Genomic DNA, 24,226 nt, shown 5'->3' on the forward strand with positions numbered 1-24,226 from the left:
CATTGTACATTCTGACTGAAGGCATAACAGCCATCCAGCGCTGCGGGTCCATGACGTTCCATTTCCCAACATAAAAAGCCATATTTCTAAAAATTTCCACAAAGTACAATTGCTATTTGCAGGCGTTCCCATTGACTGGTGCGAAGCGCATAAGCCGTAATTCAAAAGGTGTGAAATAACTCAAGCACATAATCATTTCATATTTTATATTCTTCAGCACAGCTGTCCTTCATATAAAACACAGAGTTATTCAACAAGGTTTTCTTTTCTACATGATTCTATACATCTTGCTCATCTTACTGGAGACCATCAGTCTGTACCTGCAATGTAGAACTGAACATAGCAACAACACTGCATTAAAAGGTGTGTTCAAACTTTTGACTTGTAGTGTAAGTAGTGAGATGCTATGTGTAAGAATATAAGCCAGGAATATATAGTACAAAAGATATCAGTGGCGGATAATTTTGATATTCATCTCGTCAATGTGTCCTCAAAAAAACAGCTAGAATATTATATATTATTATTATATATTATATAATATTATTGCTAGTAGGGCAGAGCAAAAAAAAAGTCAAGTGTGTATATTCTTCATTTTTGCCTTCCCTACTTCCTTCAATCGCTGCTCAGTGTAGTTTGCCTCACTGCGGTAGTTTGAATGAACGTCTTACAGAGAGAGTGGTCTCCGTCTCCTGCAGTGTCCTCTCCAGGTTCTGCAGGTCTGTCTGTTGAGTCCTCTTCATCTCTGCAGCACATAGCAACATTCATCAGCGCCGGGTGTCATCAAAGTGTTGTGAGAATGAGGCATTGAAAACATTCACGGCGTAAATAAAAAGTTGTCCAGCGCCCACCTTCCACGGAGGTCTCGTACTGCAGCTTGAGAGACTCCATCTTCTCACTGTGACTCATCTCTTGGTTCTTTCTCTCAGCTTCCTGATGGGTGATCAGCTCCTTCACCTAAAGAACACAAAAAGTCCAAAAAAAACCTAAATATCCACCATAAAAAAAACCCCTGATTTTTCTGCTCAGTTTGCTGCGTGAACATTTAAAAGAAAGATTCAAAAACATGCTAATTATTTCTGACATTAACCATTACACTGATATTGTCCAAGCATCTTTCTACCTCCGCCTGACAGCAAGATTGGCGTCTTTCAAAATAAAGCCAGTTTGGTCGTATATCACAGCACGAGCGGCACTCGTCAGCTCTGCAGCTGAGCTGCACAGTCGGTTCAAGTCAATTCAAAAGCTGCTGCAACCACAATCCACTGAGTCTGATGTGGTGCAACGAATGACAGCGTTTGGAAATCTGCGGAGGAATTTTGAAAGTAAGCTTTTAAGAGAGAGTGTGTGCACAGCACACTGCATGTGTGACAGTAAATCCCACGCAGGTTTGAACAGCAGTGTGTAACACCCGCCCACCCCTGCAGGCACGCGGCTGCAGACTCTCTTGCACTCGGGGGATGAGTTCACGTTCACGTGCACTGTGCACGTCTGCTCCAGAGGAGCACTGCAAGTGTGTGTGTGTGTGCGTGCGTGCGTGCGCTCTGACCTGCTGCTCCATCACCGCGCGGTATTTGTCAGCCTCCTCCTGGTACGTCTGGTGGACCTTGTCCCACTCGGTTTGGTAGAAACTTCTCAGACTGTCGAGGCAAAGAGGAGAAGATGGTGAGAGGGAATCAACTGCAGCACATCTGTGTGTCCACACCTGCGTCGAGCAGTTTGACAGAATAAAGCACACTGGCAGGAGGGGGGGAAACTTTTACTGGCACTTTCATTGTCCAATATTAGATATCAATACGACAAAACCCTCTTGTGAGAAATTTTCTATATTTAAGTTTGATCAGTTTTTTCATATAACTTTAAAATATGACTCGGTGTCGCTCTTCATTCTGATTGGGCTTCTTCTCGTCTCTTCCACTGTTTGTGTCAGTATGAAGGCAGGTAAGTGAGAACATGATCTCACTCCTTGCATGTGATGCTGGCTCAGGGATGGGGGGGTGAATAGCGCACCTGTCCTCCAGCTGCACCAGCTCCTCCTTGTGCCGCTCCTTCAGTGTTTTCAGAGCGTCCTCGGCGCCGGTGCACACCTCCTCCTTCTCCTTCTGCAGGTCGGTGCAGCTCTGCTTGGACGTGACTGCAAGCAGAGGAGATGTTGTTAGATTGCACTGAAACACACTGCAAAGAGGAGCGAAGTCGGCAACTGGAGCCCTTTGCATTCTTTTGCCATGGGGGAAACACTGCAACACAAGACCTGCAACACAACTGCATTATATAACTGCTCATAGTTCATGCAGGTTGCTCTTGGCTTAGCTTCCCACCCGCAGCCATCCGGGTCACTTGTTACTCATTAGTGGAACCACTCACTTGCTGAAGGTCCAAGTTTATTGAGATACAGCACCCAGGACTGATGTGAGGGCGAAAGTACAGCCAAAAGATGTGTTAAATAAATCCACACCAAAGGTCGCCACCAATTGATGCTGATAGTTAATGCTAATTCAACTCAATTCAATTCAATTAAACTTTATTGATCCCTTGGGAGAGTTCCCTCTGGCAAATTGGGCTTTCCAGACACAACACAGCACCACAGAAAAGGTATCAAGTATAAAGAGTGGTCAGTTTTAAAGGAGTGTAAAGACGATGATAAAATGGGTAAAATACAATAAAAGATAGAACTGCTCGGTAGGTTCTGGCCTCGTGATATCCTTCAGAATGCAAAGTTGGTCGTGAACTTTTTTTTAAATCTAGAACTTTGATGGAAACGTTGGAAATGGGATGGGAAATTTTTCAGGTTGGTATGAGGGAGTGGACGCCAGATGTGCAGGCATCGCTCAGCTACTATTTTAATACCAGACATTTGTGTGTGTGTGTGTGTTTGTGTGTGTGTGAGTATGCGTGTGTGTGTGTGTGTGTGTGTGTGTGTGTGTGTGTGTGTGTGTTCTCGTTGCGTGTGCGTTCGCATTCCAGCGCAACGTCTCCGACGGCAGGCACGAACCAACCTCAAGCATCTGCAAGTCAGTTTGCAAGTATGCAGAGGGAATCATTCCTCTCGTCTGATTCATTTAACCCCAGCAGCACTCGCGCAGGCGTCTCACTCTTTCCATCCGTCATCGCCAGACTCTCGGATTTATTGAAATATTTTGGAAGGCACCCAGCCTGCAGACACAGCAACCTGGACGGAGCGACGTCTCTCTCGGTCGCTCTGCGCTTTCAGGATTTTATCCCGAAGGAGGCTGCGCTGCAGAGAGATACCGAAGACATCAAATATATGGGCAAGATATATGAAATTACGCAGCAAAGAAAAACACGTTTAATAAGTCTAAATATGCTATTTATGCTTTTTTTTTTTGAAGAAGAAGAATTTCCATGTAAAAAGTTATTTGACACTTGTATCGTTTCCTCCATCATTCCATGTGGGTTCATACGTAGTTTTAATGCCTTCAGTGAGAAAGTGCAATGTCAATAGTCGTGAGAATGAAAGAAAAGACATTCAATTCACAGACTACTGAACCACACTGGAATATCATCATCAGCGTTATTCAGGTACTGCCCGAAAAATGAGAACATCCAGTAAAAGTTGTTTCATTTTGGCAATTTAACATCAAAGATGAAAGCAACACATTTTATTGAGCCATTCCACGCAAATTGACGTCTCAAGCAGTTCCTTGTTGTAACTTTGCTGATTGAGATTTTCAGCTCATTAAAACCACAAAGCCACAAACTCAGAAAATTATTATAAAATTTGAGTTGTTTTTTTTTAAGCTGCAAGACCTGATCAGCAAAATGCATAGAAATAAAAAGCTTGAAATATATTGATTTGCATATTATTCCTTTATATAATATGTCACATTCACCTTTTAAGTTGAATTGCAGCAACCTTTTCAGGATACTCTAATGTTCTGGGTAGCACCTTCATGATTTTTTTAATAGAACTAATCACTTCCTTCAAGTCTGGCTCAGCTGTCCTGCCCAGGTGTGTCTCAGCAACAAACAGTGTCACGTTTCCAACGTGTCACTCTACATTCCACACGTGAGACAGACAGCAACACATCAGACACTCTGGTCGGTAATCAACAAACAGCGCCTTTGTTCTGGCAGGTTTACAGAGGCCGATCCAGGTTTGTGACCCAGTCGTCCACCTGCGGATGTGCTGAAGGGAGATCAAACCCACACTGCTGTTAGACATCAGTGTACCTGCGGTGTGCACTGGTTCTGCAGTGGAGTGTGGCAGCAGCTGGCTGCAGCTGAGACAGCTGCTGCTCTCCTCTGAGCGCAACAGTGAGAGTCTGTCGCAGCGCAAACAAAAGCCATGACAGCTGCTGGGACGCAAGTGTGTTCTCACCACAGTGGAACACAAACTAACTGTGTGTGTGTGTGTGTGTGTGTGTTATGGCAGGTGGCAGAGCACAGTTATGACATCATTTCATCAGGGGACGCCCCCTCTCTCTCTCTTCCTACTGCAGTGAAAGCACCAGGACGGAGGTGGAGTTGGAGTTGAGAACTTCAGTCTTGTCTCGGACTCGGAGGCATTTGTACTGGGTCTGGTCTCGGACTGGGCAGACTGGGCGGACTGGGGATTTTTGATGAAGACCAGTCGAGAGTCACACCCCCCTTATTCCCAATTCATTTATTTTGAAATTTTATGAAGCAAAGATTTTTTTTTTGAAAATGGTTCAAAATATCTGGCAAAGCAGCAAAATGTTTAAGACAATTATTGAACTACTGAAGAGACGCTGCTGATCGATTTAGAACTGGAACAAACTGGAATTTAAAAAAAGATACTTTTTTCTGTTTTGTTGATATTTTTCTTTGATATATGAAGTCTTGGTCTGGTCTTGATCTCAATGTTCTCTGAAAAAGTTCAAGTTAAATTCCCAGTGATTGTCACATCACAGAGATTCCCGTGCCTGGGACTCGCTGGCTGATCTGAACCTCCCCCCCCCCCCCACACACACACACACCCCCACACACCCCCACCCCCCAGTTCCAACTCCAAAGTGCCAATCAGGGAGAAAATGAGAGCATTTTTCCAGTCTTTGGTACGACCCGGCCGGGAATCAAAACCACAACCTAGCAGTGCCACTGGATACATCCCTCATAGTTTGCGATTTTTGGTCAATTACAACAGCAAAGCAAATGTTCAAGTTCAGCCTGATGTGGCTCGAGTGAGCGCCCCCTGTAGCATCCACAAGCAACAGCTCATGTTATCATTAACAGGAAATATCCTCAGTCCTGTGTCCACGCTGGCGACCAGGGTCCAGCTCACTTTGAAAAGGTCAAATGATTTACTGAGTTCGCAAGAATGTGCACCAGCGCATTGCGCGTTCGCCTGCACACATTAACGTTCACCTCAAATGAGAAGAACTCAAAACTGACACTGTAAACGTGAAGAAGTCAACAGTGAGACGCAAACAGGTCCATCCTGTTCAGTTTGACTTGGAAACGACCAAAGGTGTAACAGCGGTTGCGTGTGTCGGTGTGTGTGTGTGTGTGTGTGTGTGTGTGTGTGTGTGTGTGTGTGTGTGTGTGATGGCAGCAGCAGGAACTCTATACATTGCTTGCATTCCTCAACTCTGTGTTTAAAGGCACATGTCAGAGGTCAGACACGCAGTAAAGGAGAAGATTAACGTCAGAGCAAGCGAGGGAGAATGGGGAGAGAGTGAGAGAGAGAGAGAGAGAGAGTGGGAGAAAACGACAGGAAGTACTGCTCGGCCATGTGGGCGACGCCCGCTGTGCAGCAGCCAGTGTATATATGATAGCGGCCCAAATTCAAATGCTATTTAGGGCAGCTATGTGAGCCTGTGCATGCATGTGTGTGTGTGAATCCAGGCCTTGGCAGTGCTAAATATACTGCTCAATACATGGCGCTGTGCGAGTCAATACTTCAAGGCTTCAAACCCACCCGGGAAGTCAACATCACCAGGAGACGTTCTGCAATGCATGGCTGCTCCTGCTTTTCTACTACTGGCTGGTAGTGTTGTAGCACTGCAGATCGGTCCTGGTCTCCAGACCACTGTTTAAGGGTCTCGGTCTCGGACTCATTTTTACTGGGTCTGGTCTCTGGTCTCTGGTCTCGGACTGGACGGACTGGGGATTTCTGATCCAGACCAGTCAAGACTCAGCCAACACTGTAATAACACGGTAATAACAGAAAAGAATCCAGCTGCTGCCTTGTTACGACACCCAGCGCGATACCCTGCCCTCTGATTCCTAGTTCGTTCATTTTTTTAATTTTATGAAGCAAAGGTTTTGAAAGTGGTTCAAAATAGTTGGCAAAGCAGCAACATGTTCAAGAAAGAAGCAAACTTGAATTGAATTTAAAAAAGATACTGCTCATTTTGTTGTTATTTTTCTTTGCTATATAAAGTCTTGTTCTGGTCTCGGTCTTCTCTAGTCTGGATAATGTCTCGGTCTGGCTTGGTGCCATCTTGACTACAACTCTACTAACTGGCTGAGACTTGCATTGGTTCCAGTGTGCGGACGCACTGCTGGGCTTCCTACTGGAGACTGCAGCTGTTTTGAAACCTACACATCCACATTGAATATTTTACCCACAATGCAGGGGGACACCTGCACGCCTCTTCTGCTGAAGAACTTCAGCCAGTCTGGCAGTCCGGCCCCTCTGCTGTACTGTACAGCAGCATCACAGTAGGGTTTCACCCTCCTGGTGTCTCAGTGTAAGAACCCCAATAGGCAAAAAAACCCATCATGTTTAGAACAGCGGTGGATCTGTTCTGGACGAGCCCTGTGTGTGTGTGTGTGCCTGAATCACATGCAAGCAAGGCGGTGTGTGTGTGTGTGTGTGTGTGTGTGTGTGTGTGTGTGTGTGTGTGTGTGTGTGTGCAACTCTCACCCAGCTCGCCTCTGAGGTTGGCAACTTCCAGCGAGAGCTCCTTCCTCTGCTTCAAAGCCTCTTCTCGCTGCGCAGAGAAGGAAAGTCAGGAGTCACTTCAGAGTGCAACGAGAAAATAATTGTTCATTGTTGTCAAAATTGTAAACACGTACGTAACAGTGAATGTATTGCTTCATTAAATGCAGAAAACACATCCTTTTTTGACTACATTTCAGAGCCTGTACTTTCTTAGTATTACCTGAGTAAAGTAAAGTGAGTTCAACTTTTACCAGAGTGTTTTTGTACTTTTACTTCAGTACAGAAGGGAAATACTTTTGCCACCTCTGTCTGTCTGTCTGTCAGTCAGTCAGTCAGTCATGTCTGGGAAAGGACTCGCACGGTGTCGCTGACTTAAAGAAAACAGTTGTGGTGAGGACGGCGGCACGAGGTACGCAACAACACAGCTGACAAAACCCAGAGCACGACAACAAGATCGCACTAGAGAGCAACACTTGGAGAGCAACACTGATGTGACAGCACTGCAGAGGACTGGCAACAGTTGTGAGGAGTTGTGGAAAAACGCAACTTGGAGCCACTGGGAGAAAAGAAAAAAACAGCCACACGGGGATCCCTTCAATAGACACACACACACACACACACACACACACACACACACACACACACACACACACACACACACACACACACACACACACACACTCGCGAGCACATGGTCACGTACAAAGGGCGACTGCCATTGGATTGTGCGCTTTCTAAATGAAGCGCAATAAAAAGCATGCGCGCGCGTGCGCACACAACCAGCGCACACATTTCAACACAAAGTGGTGGAATTTACAATGCGGGCTGAACACCTGTCCTGTGCCCGCTTTACTGCACTCACACACACACACACACACACACACACACACACACACACACACACACACACACACACACACACAACTATAAAACCCATCTGCTGCAGGGGAAACGGAGAGGCGAGGAGGAGCTCCAAAGACAAACTCAGAAAGGGAAAACTGAAAAAGTATTTTTTTTTTAAACTGAGTCAGAAGGAAAAAGGCCATGAGAGGGGGAGAACCTGTGAGAAGACAACCTGCTGTTAGCCTCACGCTCCTCATGCGGGGAACCCAGTGGAGGAGACGTTCTGCTGCAAAGCTGCTCCACAGCAGCACAGAGAATCAGATCTGGTTTGTTTGTTGTTTTTTTGTACCGGAGCTGAAGGCGACAACACGTGACAGAGAAGACGACGCACAAACAGACCTTCTTGCGCTTCTTCTTGCGGCGGTGCAGGGGAACCCTGCCGGGCTTCACATGGGCTTTGCTGGCTGAGGAGCCCATGTCCACTTCCTCACACAAGACCCTCGACCGTCGGTCTGCTGCGTCTGCAGTCCCTCTCTCACTCGACGCTGCTCATTCTTCCCAGGAGTTGACACACACACACACACACGCACACACACACCACACCACACCACACACTAACTCTCTCTCTCTCTCCCTCCCTCTTCAGTCTCTCTCTCTCTCTGAGTGACTGATGCTGGCTCGGCCGGTTCAAGCCCCTCCCCCTCCCCTGGCTCTACCTGTTCACCGCAGGGCTCCCTGTCCTCCCTGCGCTGCTGCTGGCCAGGATGCAGGAATGTGAGATATTCCTCCTATCTTCAGTCACATCTCTCCTCACCGACACACACCCGCTGATATCGTTTCTAAATCCGACTCCCTCAGATAAGATCGAGGTATCGCCCTGTTGTTGTTTTTTTTTAGTTTAGGTTACAAATTGGTGATGAAACACAAAAAAAGTGAAAAATGAGAGTGTAAAACAAACTAAGTCATAGCTACCTTAGGAAAAGTTATCTGTCATTCAATTCAATCAGCCATCATTAAATGTGTCTTATTAATAGACCAAAAAGGATATTTGCATATCTATATATATACTGTATATCTATATATATTCTATTTATATATACTATGTAGACTTGTATAGATCCTTATTTTACTCCACTGAGTTGCACACTGTTTATATAGCTTATTTATACTTCACATTGTTTACTTGTTTACCCTTACTTTTTACTTATTCTGTTGTTGTTGTTTTGTTTTTTTTATATCTTATTTCAATTAATTTTTTTTAACCTAAGTAGTAGAACAGAGAAAAAAACAGAGTCAAATTCCTTGCTTGGCCTGTACAACCCGGGCCAATAAAGCCGATTCTGATTCTGATTCTGATATTGCGGCTGATTTCTCCACATTTTATAATTTGGCATCTTATTATTTTATGAAATACATTATCATTACATTATTATTACATTTCTTAACATTAAGATCTTCACCTTTCTGCGGAGTTGCATTTCATACGGCTTCCTGTGCTGAGAAAGCAGTTCTCACATGTGATTTCACATATAAAGGACTCCCAGACCAGGAGGACATGCAGGAATTGTAACGACGCCGTTACGTCATGGCTGCCTTTGGCAGTTAACAACACGCGTGATACTCGCATTTACACAAAACAGCTTCAAGGAGGCGCATTAAAATGTTTGCACATAGTCTGTGTTACTTCAAACGATCGGGCCCCAAACAGTCACACCCGGCCCCACCCAGCCATCCACCCCCAAGAGGGGGGGTGTGGGTGGGGGGCGCTCTTTATATTCACCAGACGCCTCTCAAGTGTGTGGCAGCGATAAGATAGCCGCCGTATTCTTGGGATAAAAAACACAAAGATTATCTGAGAGACACACAAATCAAAGTGCAGCTGCTGCAACCCTTCACCCCCCACGCCCCCGCCCCCGACTGACCGCCCCCTCCAGGGTTCTGCATCCATCACAGCCCCTCCCCCACAGCAGACGCTTCATCCAATCAGAAGGCTGAGTCGGGAGGAGCCTCTGCGCTGTGAAGCTCTCAGCTGAGCTCAACATGTTCCTGCGCCATGCAATCACAGCCAGGGTGACTCCACAACACAGCTATCACAACAGGCTTTTATCAGCGTCCGCACGCACACACACACACACACACACACACACACACACACACACACACACACACACACACACACACACACACACACACACACACACACACACACACACACAGGCTCCACACAAGCAGCCTCGCCCCAGGCGGTGAAAGTTATGCAAGACCCAGCAGCACGGCAGCGTTTACAGGGTTCTTCCATGCTGATAACCGCTGCCTCTATGGACGCACAGCTCCGCAGCAGCACACAGTGGTGTGTGTGTTCTCGTAAAGGCACACACTTTCAACCTTGGAGACTAATGGCACCTTTTGCTGGCTCCTCATATTGCCATTAAGTTTTAAGGCGAATGGTTGAGACTGGGGAGAAAATGGGCTTAAGAGTAAAGGTGGAGGGTAGAACAGGGCTGCTGGTAGGATGGGAAATGAATGGAAGTCAATGGAAAGTCCAAATAAAGTCAGCTTGACTTCAGTCAGTCTGGCTGCGGTCAGGCAGGGAACCAGTGAATGCATGATCGAGCGCAATATCAGCACATTTAGAGGATTACTGTTTGTCTTTCGACTACAAAAAAAAACAAACTTTTTTTTTAAGTGTGTGTGCTTGTGTGTAAAGTCGCCTTGAGGCCTCGCTCACTGCAAAGCACGAGTGCTATCTTGTCAATGCTGCCTTTGGCCCCTCCAGTAAGGTCAGCCAGGAACAAGAGCAGCTTTCAGACCAGCCACGCAAGTTTAGCTGCAATCGTGGCGGTTCCCCCTCAAGCCGACTGTGGCTGAGAGGAGTTTCTCTGCTGTGTTTTCATGATGTGAGCTGCAGACATAAAGGCTCATGATGGGCAGTCAGAGTCAAGAGTGCAAATATTGACTGAGCAGCGTGCGCAGGTCCGGACCTCTGCGAACGACACATCCTGGTGCCTGAACCGACCAATCACCGGCCAGTTGGAACATCAGTTGACTTCAGTTGACTGTATTTTCCCCCCATCGTGGCATCAATAGAGGTCTTCTTCTTCTTCATGACAAAACCGTGGAATGAGTTAAAAACAGAAACCATAGAGCCAGAAGATAAAAAAAAAAAAAAATCTAAGTAAAAAATTCCATCCTCTTCCCTTTATGAATCAACATTACTGCCCTGCAGCCCAGTGCAGCCCGTCACACAGGAGAGAACGTGTTGGGAAATCTCTCGAGAGGCGTCACTCGCGCCCGCCCAGAAAACAAACACACTGTTGCCGTGTTTGTTACAACTCCATCATTGTGATGATCAAACACAACAAGACACAACAACAGCTGTGCTTCCATGACCCCAGGAATTGTGCAAAACCTAAATATGGCAATAAAAAAGGGTCACATGACCAGTTCACTGACCAGTGGAAATGGCAGGTTATGTTATTTTTACAAGTAATCAAAGAGAAAAATAGAACAACCAATCTTGACAGCAACCAACATGGAAATGCAGATTTATACAAGAAATCTTGGACCTCCATCCTCCTGGAGTCTCACGGGACAAGATTTCAGGAGAATTACGGCTTCTGCGCTTCACACCATTCAATGGAAACAGCTGCAAATGGCAATTGCACTTTGTGGAAATCTTACTTTGTGAAAAACCGTCACTGGAACGCAGCCAGCCAGACAAACAAACACGGGTCTGTCGTCACACCTACTCACAAGAGCCTCTATCTGCAGCATCTTTACTTCCTAAATAAAAAGACAAAGCCAAACAGCCGTTAGTTCACCCCCTTCAGAGGCCTCCCCACCAGAAGCGTAAATAGCTGCACTGCCAGATCACCAGCGAGTGCCGAGTGATGCTTTAATCACAGGCTGCGGCTGCCTGCTGCTCTGCCAGAGGGGGAGGCCGGCCAGCAGATAAGTGGTCATTTCCCCTCCGCTACCTTCTTCAAGCCTCACAAACCGTCGCTGGCAGAACATGTGCAAACGTGCCCGCCTTGTTTATCTGTGAAGTGGCACGGGGGGTGGAACCCAACCAATCAGAGCCCAGTCCTCCCAGTCCTCCCAGACTGATTCACAAGATACTGTCGTTCTCATCAGAAGCAGAGGGACCATCATCCAGACACCTCACCGGCCGACTGTGCAGCTGTATATATGTAAATATGTATATGTAAATATCTAAAAAAAATATATCTGAGAACATATATATATATATATATTCAGATAGATAAAAAGATAAATAGATAGACAGATAGATAGATAGATAGATAGATAGATAGATAGATAGATAGATAGATTATTTTTAATATAGGGGACGGCTTCATTAAGTGTTAACATTTATGGATATAGAAATTGCGTGACATTCCCTGGGAAATTTCAGCAAAGCTGGGATGATGACTAAGTATCCTGGAAAAGTAAAGCAACTCAGATCTGATGTGTGTACTTGCTAATGCTAATGCTAACAACAAGGAAGAAAAAGAACCAAGAAAACCTGGTTGCCTTGAAGTATTCTTTTGCCTCGGTAGACGGAGCTGACATCTGAACCATCAATAATCAAAAGACTACAAGGAATGTAGTTTCTATATGGATATGGTTTGTACACAAACAGTGGCTGCAACCGCAACATGTCTTCTGCCAACATAAGAAGAAAAGAAGCTCCAGTACCTCAGTGAAGAGATGCTGGATGACTGTGGCCAGAGCTTCCACCCTCCTGTTTCCCTGGACCAGCAGCCTCCTCAGCTGGCTGATGGCCTGGTTCCTCTTCTCCGCCTGCTCTTTGCTCTGACTGGGTTTAGCCGGACCTGTTCTGTCCGCCGCCACTGCTGAGGCTGAGCCGCTCTTGGATGCATTTTGCAGACGGGATCCCGTCCTGGGACTGGATCTTGACCCAGTTCTCGTCTTGGACCCGGTGCACGGGCCTCCGCTGGTGCCGGTGCTGGTGGGTGTGGGGTCAGCAGAGGGCGCCGGTGGGACCAAAGTCTCTGATGCTTTAGCTGGTGCCTCTGGTATCTGGTGAGGACAAGCAGACCACAGGTTTACTGCAAAACATGCAGTTATAAATGCCTTAGAAATAAAGTATTAATACACCAACTCTCTGTTTAGAAAATTCTACATTTACAAACACTCATTTTTTAAACATTATTTAGATATGAAAATTATCTGCATATGTATTTTATTTCTTTACTCCTTGTTAATCTTTTCACTACTTTTAATTTTTCTCTTTGCACTGATTAGGCTGCTTTAACTGTGCAAATTGACCCAGCGTGGGATAAATAAAGGCATTCTTATTCTTATTCTTAAAAGATCACAACTAAAAGTGTCAGCTGACAGTTCTGGCATGACTGCAACATTTGCCTCAAGTTCCAATGGCTCAAGTTAAGCAGAGATGATTTCACCATGACCGTCTCCTCTTCACAGGATATTGAAAATGCCAACTTGCTCACTAATCACCGGAAGGGGCAAACGGACGCTTGATGCTCGAACGATGTTAAAGCCTGTTTATATTTCAAGTCAATGTCCACACTGGACTTCTCCTCTTCGAGAACAAATATGTCATCACCACCATCAACTCTCAATCGTTGCCGTAGAAAACAAAGCACGATGGTCTGTAAACATATGAAATATCACTACAAAAATTGCAATAACTCATCTTGAATAAAAAAACAGCGACCATTCGGAATTCTTTTCATCGTGGAGCTGATTTGTTGGCCAACGCGGAATAAATTAGCATGGTTTATCAGCAGTGTGTCAGTGCGAGGAGGAGTGAGACGTACCCGCTCGACCGGAGGCGGTGGCTGCTGCTGCTGCTGCTGCTGCACATTCTGGTTGGTTCCCCCTGCAGGTGAGTTGGTTCCTAGCGAGCTGCTGCCGCTGCTGCCGGTGGTCCTGGTCGACACCTCTCGGGGCTTGTTCTTGTCCACTGCAATCAAACGGCAAATTCTGAGTGTCTTGGTGGCAGACGCGACATTCAACATGGTGTCAGCGACTAAACAAAGTCAGTGTGCCCGCCGTGAGAATCGTCATCCCAAAAAGAACGGAAAAGAAAATCCATGCGGCAACGACGAACTGCTAGGCTGCAAAATAAAAACACGCCCCGTCGGTCCGAGCCGAGTGCAATGCATGGTGAGGCTGCGTGGTAGTGATGCCGAGTGGCTGGCCTGTATATATTGGGCCCGAGAGTGCATTAGGGAGTGCAACACCAGAGACAAAGCAATTAGAGTCTCCCTCTCTCTGAATAATTCAATAAAGCAGTGGACAGCGGTGCTAAATATGGTTTCTGCTGGCCGGCGCTCGAGTCGAATCCAAAGTTGAATCCATTATTAGTCATGAAAAAAATTGTGTCCTAACGTTTGCCGGTTCAAATCAGCAAGTGCTTGATACAAAAGGAGAAATGAGTCACGATGAGCTTTGTGAGAAGAGTCGTCAGCTCTCTACCAAAATGCACTGCAAAGCCAAACTCCTCTCAAGTCTGATGGAGTTGGAGGTCCACCAGTGTTGACAACAGGCCTGCTCCAACGGGCACTTACACTGCCACCTACTGGTACTGTTCAAGCACAGCATGTTCTCAGTCTCACTGACAGCAAACGGAACAGAGAATCATAAAAAAAAAAAAACATCTCTGTTCAGCCACCCAAAGAATTACCATCACAAAAGCACCGACTGAATGTTTTGTTTGTTGATTCAGAAGTCCTGCTGGGGGCAAAAACGTCCCTCTTAAAAAATATGTCTTGTCGAATAGAGTAATAACCGGTTGCATACAGCTACAGAAGGTTTTGGGGGTAGGGGCTTTGAAACTCACACGTACGATCATGCATGACCATCTGACCCGGTCAAGAGTTATTAAAGCATATTTAATAACTCTGAATATGCTTTTTATGAAAGGTGGCTGTTTTGAAGAATTTCAATATAAAACGTGTTTGAGTTATTTTCCACTTTTATTGTGTTTCCTCCATCATTCCATGTGTGTTCAAACGTAGTTTTGATGCCTTCAGTGAGAAAGTGCAATGTCAGTAGTAGTAGTCATGAGAATGCAAGAGAAGACATTCAATTCACAGGGTGAGTGCAGACTTTTGACTGCTCGTCGTACACACAGTATAAAAGCATTTGAGCGTCGCGAGTACTGAAGGTGTTGCTTTTGTACCTGGAGTCTGAATGGCAGTCATGCAGAGCTGCTGAGCCCACACTGAGAGAGAAACAACACTGTTAGCATGCAAGGACTTTACCTGCTGGGTCTGGAGAATTTCTCTCTTTTAGGTGCCACAACTTCTGATTGGAGGAGGATTGATTGTCACAGCAATAACTCATCTTTGAAATGCTGCCCGAGTTTTGTTGCAAAGCAAATCTGAAATTTTCGTGGCACCTCCAGTTGTCACGGTTATCTGATCCTTCTCGTGACCATTTAGGTAAAGTCTATTGTGGGGAAGCAGACGGGGAGTGAAACAGGAGGAGTTGGGAAATGGATAAATAAAAACGGGGCGGTATGAGAGGAGCAGGAGCCTTGTATTGTGTTTGTATAGCTGAAGTACGCAGGCATGATTTCACCCGGGCACAAAAGAACAAAAAGCCGAGACACTCAATTTCACGAGTCTGCTTAGTGCCAATGGTAACTATAAAAAAAAAAGGGGGGGGGCGGGGGGGGCGGCGACACCTCTTCAGGATAGCTCTAGCAAACATCAAGGCTTAACAAGATGAGGGCCTGCAGGCTGGCACACCCTCAGCAACCTCAGAAATGTCCTCAAAGAAATACATCAGCTGGAGACACACAACTGCAGGCTTACCGTCAGGCTGCACACGCTTAACAAATTAAACACTGCCCACTTAGTGGCAGATTAGCATGGGATTACTCTGTGTGTGTGTGTGTGTGTGTGTGTGTGTGTTCACAGGATGAACAAGGTGTGCGGTTGTCTCGGGTTGCTTGCTCGTGTCCCAGAATGTTTTCTGATCATCGGAAACAACAGTCGTCTCTGCAGTCTTCATCTTGTCTGGTATGGTCTGGCATCACTTTGTGTGACACCTCACACTGCCTTCGATAATACTGGGCTAAATTCATATGGTCTGATCCTGGCATAAATGAAAAAGACGTGAAGTAGCCGTTTGGACCAGCGGCACATGATCGGTGTCAGCAAGCTGCTGCCATGATCCAACAGCTAAACGGTGGAATCGTGGATTTGCATCACGCATGAACTCGAGATGCAGCGTTTCAGAGGTTGTTGCCATGGAAACAAGAGAGCGGTTGCATGTCGTCAGCTCGTGCGTCAACCGACGACTTGTAAATGTCCTGAGATCATCCTGCATAAGACCGAGGGACGACGCTCCAGGAAAAATTCATCCATTTAGAAAAGGAAAACAGAAAAAAATAAAATAAAAATATATACAAAAAAAATTGTATAAATTTGAGACTGTTTCATCAATTTCTATCAGACACAACTGCACTGAAGGATGTTTATTTGTCATCACATTAAAAGCAGCAACTTCAAATGGCCTTCTAATGAGCAGGCACACTAGAAATAAAGTGCAACTATATACAAAATACAGCTATTTAGACTAGTGATAATGTTATAACATCCAAGTCATAACAGTGATGACAGGCGCTTACAGTTTGTCTTCTCCAGCCTCTTGTTTACTGTGCAGGCTGCCTGTAATCTGAACAAATCTCCTTTTCTTCCTTCTTCTGGAACCGCTGCCCCCCCCCCCCCTAACTGGCACTGTGCCACGAAGCAACAGATCGCAGCAATTGGCCACCACTTGATGCTAATGACGATAGCTGAGGCAAACCAAGGCAGGAATGAAAAATGACTAAAACGCTGGTTAATATGTGAAAGATGGCAGGGGCCATACAACCTGCCTGGAGATGACTTGATTCAGAGATACAGCAGCTCCAAATCTGACAGGAGCTGGTTGAACTGGCACAACGTCACAAACCAAGAACAACAAACACATTCTCCTCATTGAAAGGCAGAGCTGTGTTTGCTGGAGTTCAGCCTGTTTGCAGAGGATTTAGTGTCCGTGCAAACCTCTGCCATCATCGGGCAGATGTGAAAATTGGCAAGGAACGTACATTTCTTAGCCACAGTGGACAGATCTGCCACCGCTGTGCACAATGCACGGTGTTTTTGTACCACAACATCGACATTCTACCCACAAAAACATTCAGCACGTCGGAGACAATGCGTCGGTGTGTTCCCAATACTACAGGACTCTACATCCTTTCTTTCATTATCCTATTTTAGTCACTGTTTTACAAGGGGTGCGGCGCAGATGATCTCGGACATCTGGACGGAGCGACTGGCCACAGGCAGCGGCATTGAGCGTCCTTATGAGAGGGTAAGACACTGCAAGCCAACCACCAGGGAGAACCACTGCATGATGATGGTGAAGATGATGATGATGATGATCATCATCATCATCGAGGTGAGCCAAACCACTTCACTAATTAAAGATGGGACAAAGTGAAGAGCCAAAGATTACATGCAAAAGGCAAAAAAGGAGCAGGTTGTCGTAAAAAAAATAAGAAAATAATCCTGGCCGGCTCCTGACTGATGGCCAGGCCAAACAACTGCAGTGCTGGATGCCTTTGGGCAGGACAAAGCAGTTTAGGTCCACTGAGGAACACTTAACCATCTCTCTTAAAAGGTACAGTGTGTAAAAGTCTGCCATCCGGTGGTCAGATTTTAGATTGCAGCGCTCATTCGCTCACTCTGCTTCTCCCGAGCCTGCCAGTGAACTAGGTTGCCTGCCTGCGCACCCAAACCTGGATACCTCGTCCACCTTCTTCTTCTTCTTCGTTGGTTTATTTGAGGACGTGAGCAGTCACCTTAAATACAAAACACACTTTCAAGCAGCTGGATTGTCCACACCAGGCTTCCTTAGAAATATGGTGGTGCTCCATGTATGTTTTTACACATACATAAGAGCTGTTCTATGGGTAGGAAAACTAAATGACTTTTATTGGACTGTGAGTACACACTTTTGTATTTATGTGTGTACAGTACATATATACGTATTTACGGACAACGTGTTAAGATTTACCATTCTAAAAATCATTAATCAGGCCAAATTCTACACACTGGACCTTTAATGGAATGCTGATCCACATGCACCCATTAATAAACTGTGCACGGCTGCCCTTGATCTGCGCCAGAGAACATCTCTACCTAGTTTCACTGAATATCATGGAACACCTAAGCCAAAAATCCGCTCTGGCCAGGAGAGAAAACATGGCATAGATGCTGTGAAGCCCTCATTGCCGCCACACGAGGGGGAAACGCAACATCAGATTAAAGCTTGCACGATTGGACAGCCTGAGCTGAACCACTGTGCAATGAGTCTCTGCTGCCGCTGCTGCTGCTGCGGCTGCTGCACACGCTCGCACTCACACACGCACGATGACTAAAGCCTGCCCTAACCTACATTTCAGGCTGATCGCAAGCGGCAGCAGGGAAGTGGGTCTGTGGAGCTCAGACCGAGAAAACACGCTGCAGCCAAACACGTGCGGCCGGGATCAGATGGGCTGGCAGGAATACACCCAGAGTCCAAGGCACAGCTGCATCATTGCGGTTGAGTGCATGATGAGCAACGCAGACAATTTACGATTGAGTGACACATGCGTCAAAAACAAACAATTAGAAGATCAAGTGTGTTGCACTTGATCGATTGCGCTTAATGTCGTCACGATTGAATGTGCAAAAAATATTTAGAGAGCTTAAAAGAAAATGGATGAAAAGATTTGTTAAAAGATGCTTAAGGATTTAGCGAGTCGTTTGGCCGAGAAAATGTAAAGAAATGAATGCGGCCGAGGTCAGTCGCTGCACTGGATAAGCAGCCAGCAATCAGGATTTAAACGTTAACGCGGTTAAATGCTTGTTTATCAGCTGTTTACGATACACATGCAGTTTGCCCGTCGGCTGCCTTCAGTGGATTAGACAAACAGCTTAGATTTTACGGTTTAATAGAAAACCAAAGCAAATATCATAATGAATTAGTTTAATTATTACAATTTTGCAATATAATTGATCTTTATGAATGCATGACTGTTATTCTCATTCATTTCGTAAAACTCAGTTAAAATATTAAGGATAAAAAATACTTATACTTTGAAAGATACATTTTTGCTATTGTACTTAATTGTTTTCTTTCTTAACCTAATGAGATAATAATTTTTCCAACATTTTTAATAGTGCTAAGAGTAAGGCAAGAAGCTGACTTAAAGCTATGACTCGGCTATGAGATATAAATATAAATATGTTTATGGCACGGGGAGAGCAAGAAAAGAAACTAAATATAAAAACAATAAAAAAAAAATGAAATTATTAAGAAAAACTACAATCCAATTCCAATCCTCATCCTCAATACATTTTGATAAAGTAACAAATAGGCTCCAGTTTATAGTAACAGTAAACATACCAAGATTACTGTTATTCTTTTATGCTATGGTGACATCAAGGTGAATATTCTATATATACTACCAACACGGTTTACCTTAAAATGATGGGTGAGACTAAATAAGAGCTGAGGATGGAGGCCAATATAAAAAGAGAGAGAGAGAGAGCGAGGCCAGTTGAGCGTAAACGGATGGCATCCTTTCAATGGTTGAATAAGTAAAGGCCAGATGTGTCCTTGGCTATTTCTGGTCAGTGCACGAGCGGGAGACACATGGCCTGTGACGCCGGCGCTGTTCCGACAGCCGAGCCGTTCAAACACAGCCTCCAGCCACGGCCATTTATCACGCTGCTGCTCCAGCACTCATGCAGAAGAGTCTCTCAAAGACACGCACAGGCTTTCCATGGCCCCATTGTAACCCTGCCGCATTCATGATGGTGGGCCACGTTAGCCGGTATACACAATACGGAAAGGCCCCAACAGCGGAGGGAGGGAGGGAGGGTGGAGATAATGAGATGGTGGTGGAGGAGGAGGAGGAGGAGGAGGAGGAGGTGGTGGTGGTGTGAGAGGGCGAGGTTGCCTTTGATTCTGCTCTGGAGTCAGGCTTTGCCACCCCATGACTGTAATATCATAAGAGGATAAATATTATTCAGACAATATTAGAGGCTACTAGAGCCATTAGGCACAAATGCAAAGGCTAAAATTCAGAAATGTAGTAAGATGGACACAAACACGCCTGATGCACTAAAAGTATTACAGTATATTGTGTGCACACAGAGCAAAAGACACAAGCAGGCAAAGGTAGTATAGGCTTGAGACTTCATTTACATTGTGTCTATACACATACATATGTATATACATATATACACACATTTTCCACATATATACACATACAGACAGATATATACACACACACACACATATATGCTTGAAACCCCACAATTCAATGTTGTGGGGTTGTGGTATGAATGAAGGCCCAAATATACATACATACCCATATGTATGTATGTATGTATGTATGTATGTATGTGTGCATGCACAGTGTGAATGAAACCCCACAATGCAAAGTTGTGGGTATAAATGAAGGCTCAGGCCTGTACAACATCCACAACTCAAAACATCCACAGAAGCAGATGGATGGATGGATGGATGGATGGATGGATGGATGGATGGATGGATACACTGGTGGGTGGATGGAGAGATAGATGGATGGATGGATGGATACACTGGTGGGTGGATGGATGGATGGACGGATGGACGGACGAACCAGCGTTTACACTGCACAGCTCTTTCTAAATGCATCTACGGGCGAATGGGGAAAGAAACGATTTCAGATGTGCGCCGTGATCGACCTGTTGACCGAACGCTCGCGCCGACTGATGAGTGGAGCGACGGCCGCGTGAGGACAGCCACCGCGCAGTCGATGACCGGATGGCGGGAGGACAGAGAGGACGTCTCCAAACCTGCGTGGAAAACCACCGTGTTCTTCCTGCATCCCGAGAGCAGCTGGAGGTTTCGGAAAAGTCCCTTGGCGGTCAGCTTCACGTGGAAGTTGGCCAGCGACAGCCTGGGCGACCATAACATGGTCTCTGCTTCCAATACTTGGTCAAAGACAGACGGATGATCCTTCAGCAGAAGCTCCTTCTCGGGACTGAAGCTTCAACTTTCAACACATTTGTGTTGAAAGTTTGTTCACAAAACTGGGGGGTCTCCTTTGCTCCCCGTCTGAGTTTTATAATATGCGTTCAAAAGAGAGAAGGCAAGAAATCCTTCAGAAAAGATGGACTTGCTGAGATTCTAAAAAAAAAAAAAAAGCTATCATCTACGTACAAGTCACAGGGACAGAGGAAAAACAAGATGGATTGAGGATTTTTGAATTGAAGGGGTGAAGTCAGCCAGAAGTATCAGAATCGTATTTTCAATTCAGCAGAAAAACAAATGGCTGAGTCTCTCGCGTGCTGCCCTTGGTAGGTTTCACGGCAACGGAGCAGCCAGCGGAAAACACCGAGAGGAGAAGAACCTCGGGGAGGACGGTGGACAGCCAATAGAAGAAGATGAGAAAATGGCGCCAAAAATAGCACAGAATTCCTGCGTTTTCCTGGCGGCAGTGAATCATCCAGCATCAGCAGCAGCAACGGCAGTGATGGTGTAAAAAATACCAGGACTGGAGGGAACGCAGAGAGGACGGAGAAGCATCCACAGGAAGAGAGAGAGGGAGAGAGAGAATCAGATCCTCAGAGCGGGTGATGGTTGGGCTGAAAAACACGGCGAGGCGTCCCGTCGACGGCGGCGCAGGGGCGTGTCCCCGGAATTTACAAAAATCCTGGCGCGCGTTCAGACAAAGAGCAGCGTGGAGATGCTGCTCGGCCGCCGCTATTTCACCGCCGATTCTAAAGCTCCTCCGAGCCAGAACACACAGACGCTCCCGCACGCAAGCACACACTCACTCACTCAAACACACGGAGGGAGAGATGCTGCAGGGTAGGAGGGGGAGGGGGAGTGGGCGGGGCCTGAATAATCCCCCGCTCTGTTGCTCTGTGCTTCGCTCACACGGCTCAACTCAAACACCAACATTGATATTGATTGAAATATCTCCTCATTTGGAGCTAATATGGAGCTAAATAGCTTTTGCCTCAACATGAATATGGAACAAGCAAAGCTTCATAATATAGAATAAATCACTTAATATTGCACACATGCAAAATCTCAAATAAAATCATTTGATTTAAATTTCATGGACTCATAATACATTTAAAAATAGAATAACAACAATAAATCAATTAAGTAATAATAATATCCTTCAATTAACATTTTGTCCTGATTGACGCGCAAAAATACCAGCAGAGCATTCTGGGATTTGTAGTATTAGCAGTACATGTGCCATATAATACCAGCGGGCCAGCAGCTTGAGTAGTGATTTGTATTGCCACATGGGCCAAATATAATTATGCTGTGGGCCAAATGTGGGCCGCGGGCCAGAGTTTGACACCTACGGTCTCCTTCCGCTCTCCTTCCATCTCTGACTCTCTTTCACGGAGGTCGAGATGAATCGTGTCAAAGGTCGGATGTGAGCAAGAAAAAGAGACGCTGCAAAAGGCTGAAACGGCCAAAGGGGGGCGTTTTCCTGCAGGCCGGCACCACATTATTCAGCCAGCACACAGCATGTGTGTGGAAAAACACGTCTTTGCAGCACACACACACACACACACACACACACACACACACACACACACACACACACACACACACACACACACACACACACACACACACACACACACACACACACACACGACGCAGAGCTGCTCCTTGTAAGTTTTGAGTAGCTACATTCTAAGGACTTTGTTTGGTTGGAACTAATAACTCACGCTTGTTGTGGAAACATGACAGGAAGCAAATTACAGGCTGCGAAACACAGACTGCAATAAAAATAAATAAATCAACATTAAATAAAATGACAAAAAAAACTACACAAGCTGTAAACATCTTGCCACAGTTGAGTTTTTGAATGGCATTATTGTTGTTTTGTGGTTTGGGGTTGGGGTTTGTTTATGTGTGTCTGGTGACAGCTTGTGTTCCAGTTTAGAAGTTCCTTCTTGTGCTTTGTAAAACTGTTTTTTTTTGTTCTTTGTTTTTTTACAAAAACTAATTGTGAGTACAGCCAGCGGTTGAACTTAGTCGTTTAAATTGCACAAAACCGCAGCAAAACTGCTCAAAGCATGTGCGATTTGTCTGGTTTCCACCATTTCTGAACTCATATGTATATACACATATATAAATATACATACATACATACATACATACAGACATACATCAACAATCTTCACTGATCTCTTCATCTTATATCAAAAGAATATGAGAAACAAGGAGCATCTTTCGTAGGTTCTTAACATGCTTCACATTTTAATGTGTCTGAAACACATTGGTTGGATCTGCCTGTTAGAAAATTGCACTTTACGCCAACTAAAAAAAGGGCTTCAGATCAATCCATAAAAATTCCACGACTGAAGTCACGGGTTCCCATGGAGTGTATGTATGTGCGCCTGTCAGAACCAATTACATTCATGCTCCGCTAAGGCTGCAGGAGCTAAAGAAAGCCAGCGAGCGTTTAAAAAAGGGCCACACTGCTAACCACTGTCGCCTGCGGGCTGTCGCGGTGAGTGTAAATGAGAGAGGGAGGGAGTGTAGTTTGAATCAAATGTGCCGGGCTTAGGAAGTGCAGACCGACTGACTGACTGACTAACTGCCACCATGAGGCCAACAACATGTGGCCAGACTTCAACAACCAGCCAGAGAAGAGAGAAAGAAGGCATGTGGGCCCTGAGTGATCAGAGCCACAGCAACAGGCTGCGCAGGAGCTGCATGGAGCAAAGCCAGGGACACCTCAGGGAGGAGGGAGCCCCACTGGAGCTCCTAACGCTCCAGCACTATCTGGGACAGCACGTGCCTTTGCAAATGTATGCTCACAAATATATTCCCTCATCTAATTTGGACTTTGATATCAAGATGTAAAATGTGACACACACACAGACATACACACAGCTTGTGTCATCCAACAGCATGAGGGTTTATTCATAATTAATGGAGATAATCAAGTCCTCTCAGTGCTTTACAGCTCAGTTTACTTGTGATCATGTTTTGCTTGGAGGGATTGCGGTGCAGCTAAATCAAAATGAATAATAATGTCCCTGTGTCTGATTACTGATCACAAGACTTTAGCTATTAGAAAAAGAAAAAAATACAACTACAATGATTCTATTACATCGACTGCATAATATAATACTAATATTGTGGGTTCTCAAAAACAGTACCCATTGCCTCCCGGCTTGGCATTCACGATTTACTGGGTGGTGGGGGGGGGGGTTAAATGACCCAATGATTTGGCAGTGCTGATGCTCACCGCTCCCTCAAGGGATGGGTGAAAAACCGAGGAAAAGTTTCACATCCATTGGAGTGACAATCAGTTGGGGCTTTAGATGTATCTTTAATACGTAATAGAATCTGCAGATCAGGCTGAATGCTGAAAAACTGCATTCAACCACAGCGAAGATCAGACGCATCACCGGAGCTCTAAATAAAGCAAATTCTGATGCCATATAAGATCAA

The 24,226-nt window shown here is 45.4% G+C and overlaps 1 protein-coding gene across 2 annotated transcripts in view; it reads right to left on the minus strand.

Moving 5' to 3' along the window:
* Nucleotides 1-24,226, minus strand: part of LOC142880437 (uncharacterized) — a 39,508-nt gene that overhangs the window by 2,729 nt on the left and 12,553 nt on the right. For both annotated transcript variants that reach the window (XM_076014379.1, XM_076014369.1), the window contains exons 7-13: nt 13,516-13,661; nt 12,407-12,751; nt 6,848-6,914; nt 2,008-2,131; nt 1,547-1,637; nt 849-954; nt 669-742 (exon numbers count right to left, since the gene is read on the minus strand). In XM_076014379.1, the coding sequence (XP_075870494.1) occupies nt 669-742; nt 849-954; nt 1,547-1,637; nt 2,008-2,131; nt 6,848-6,914; nt 12,407-12,751; nt 13,516-13,661 (953 nt within the window). The remainder of the gene's footprint in view (nt 1-668; nt 743-848; nt 955-1,546; nt 1,638-2,007; nt 2,132-6,847; nt 6,915-12,406; nt 12,752-13,515; nt 13,662-24,226) is intronic.

Source organism: Nelusetta ayraudi, unplaced genomic scaffold (genome assembly GCF_046127955.1).
Source record: "Nelusetta ayraudi isolate G7.1 ecotype Tasmania unplaced genomic scaffold, CSIRO-AGI_Nayr_v1 ptg000006l, whole genome shotgun sequence".
Classification (NCBI taxonomy): Eukaryota; Metazoa; Chordata; class Actinopteri; order Tetraodontiformes; family Monacanthidae; genus Nelusetta; species Nelusetta ayraudi.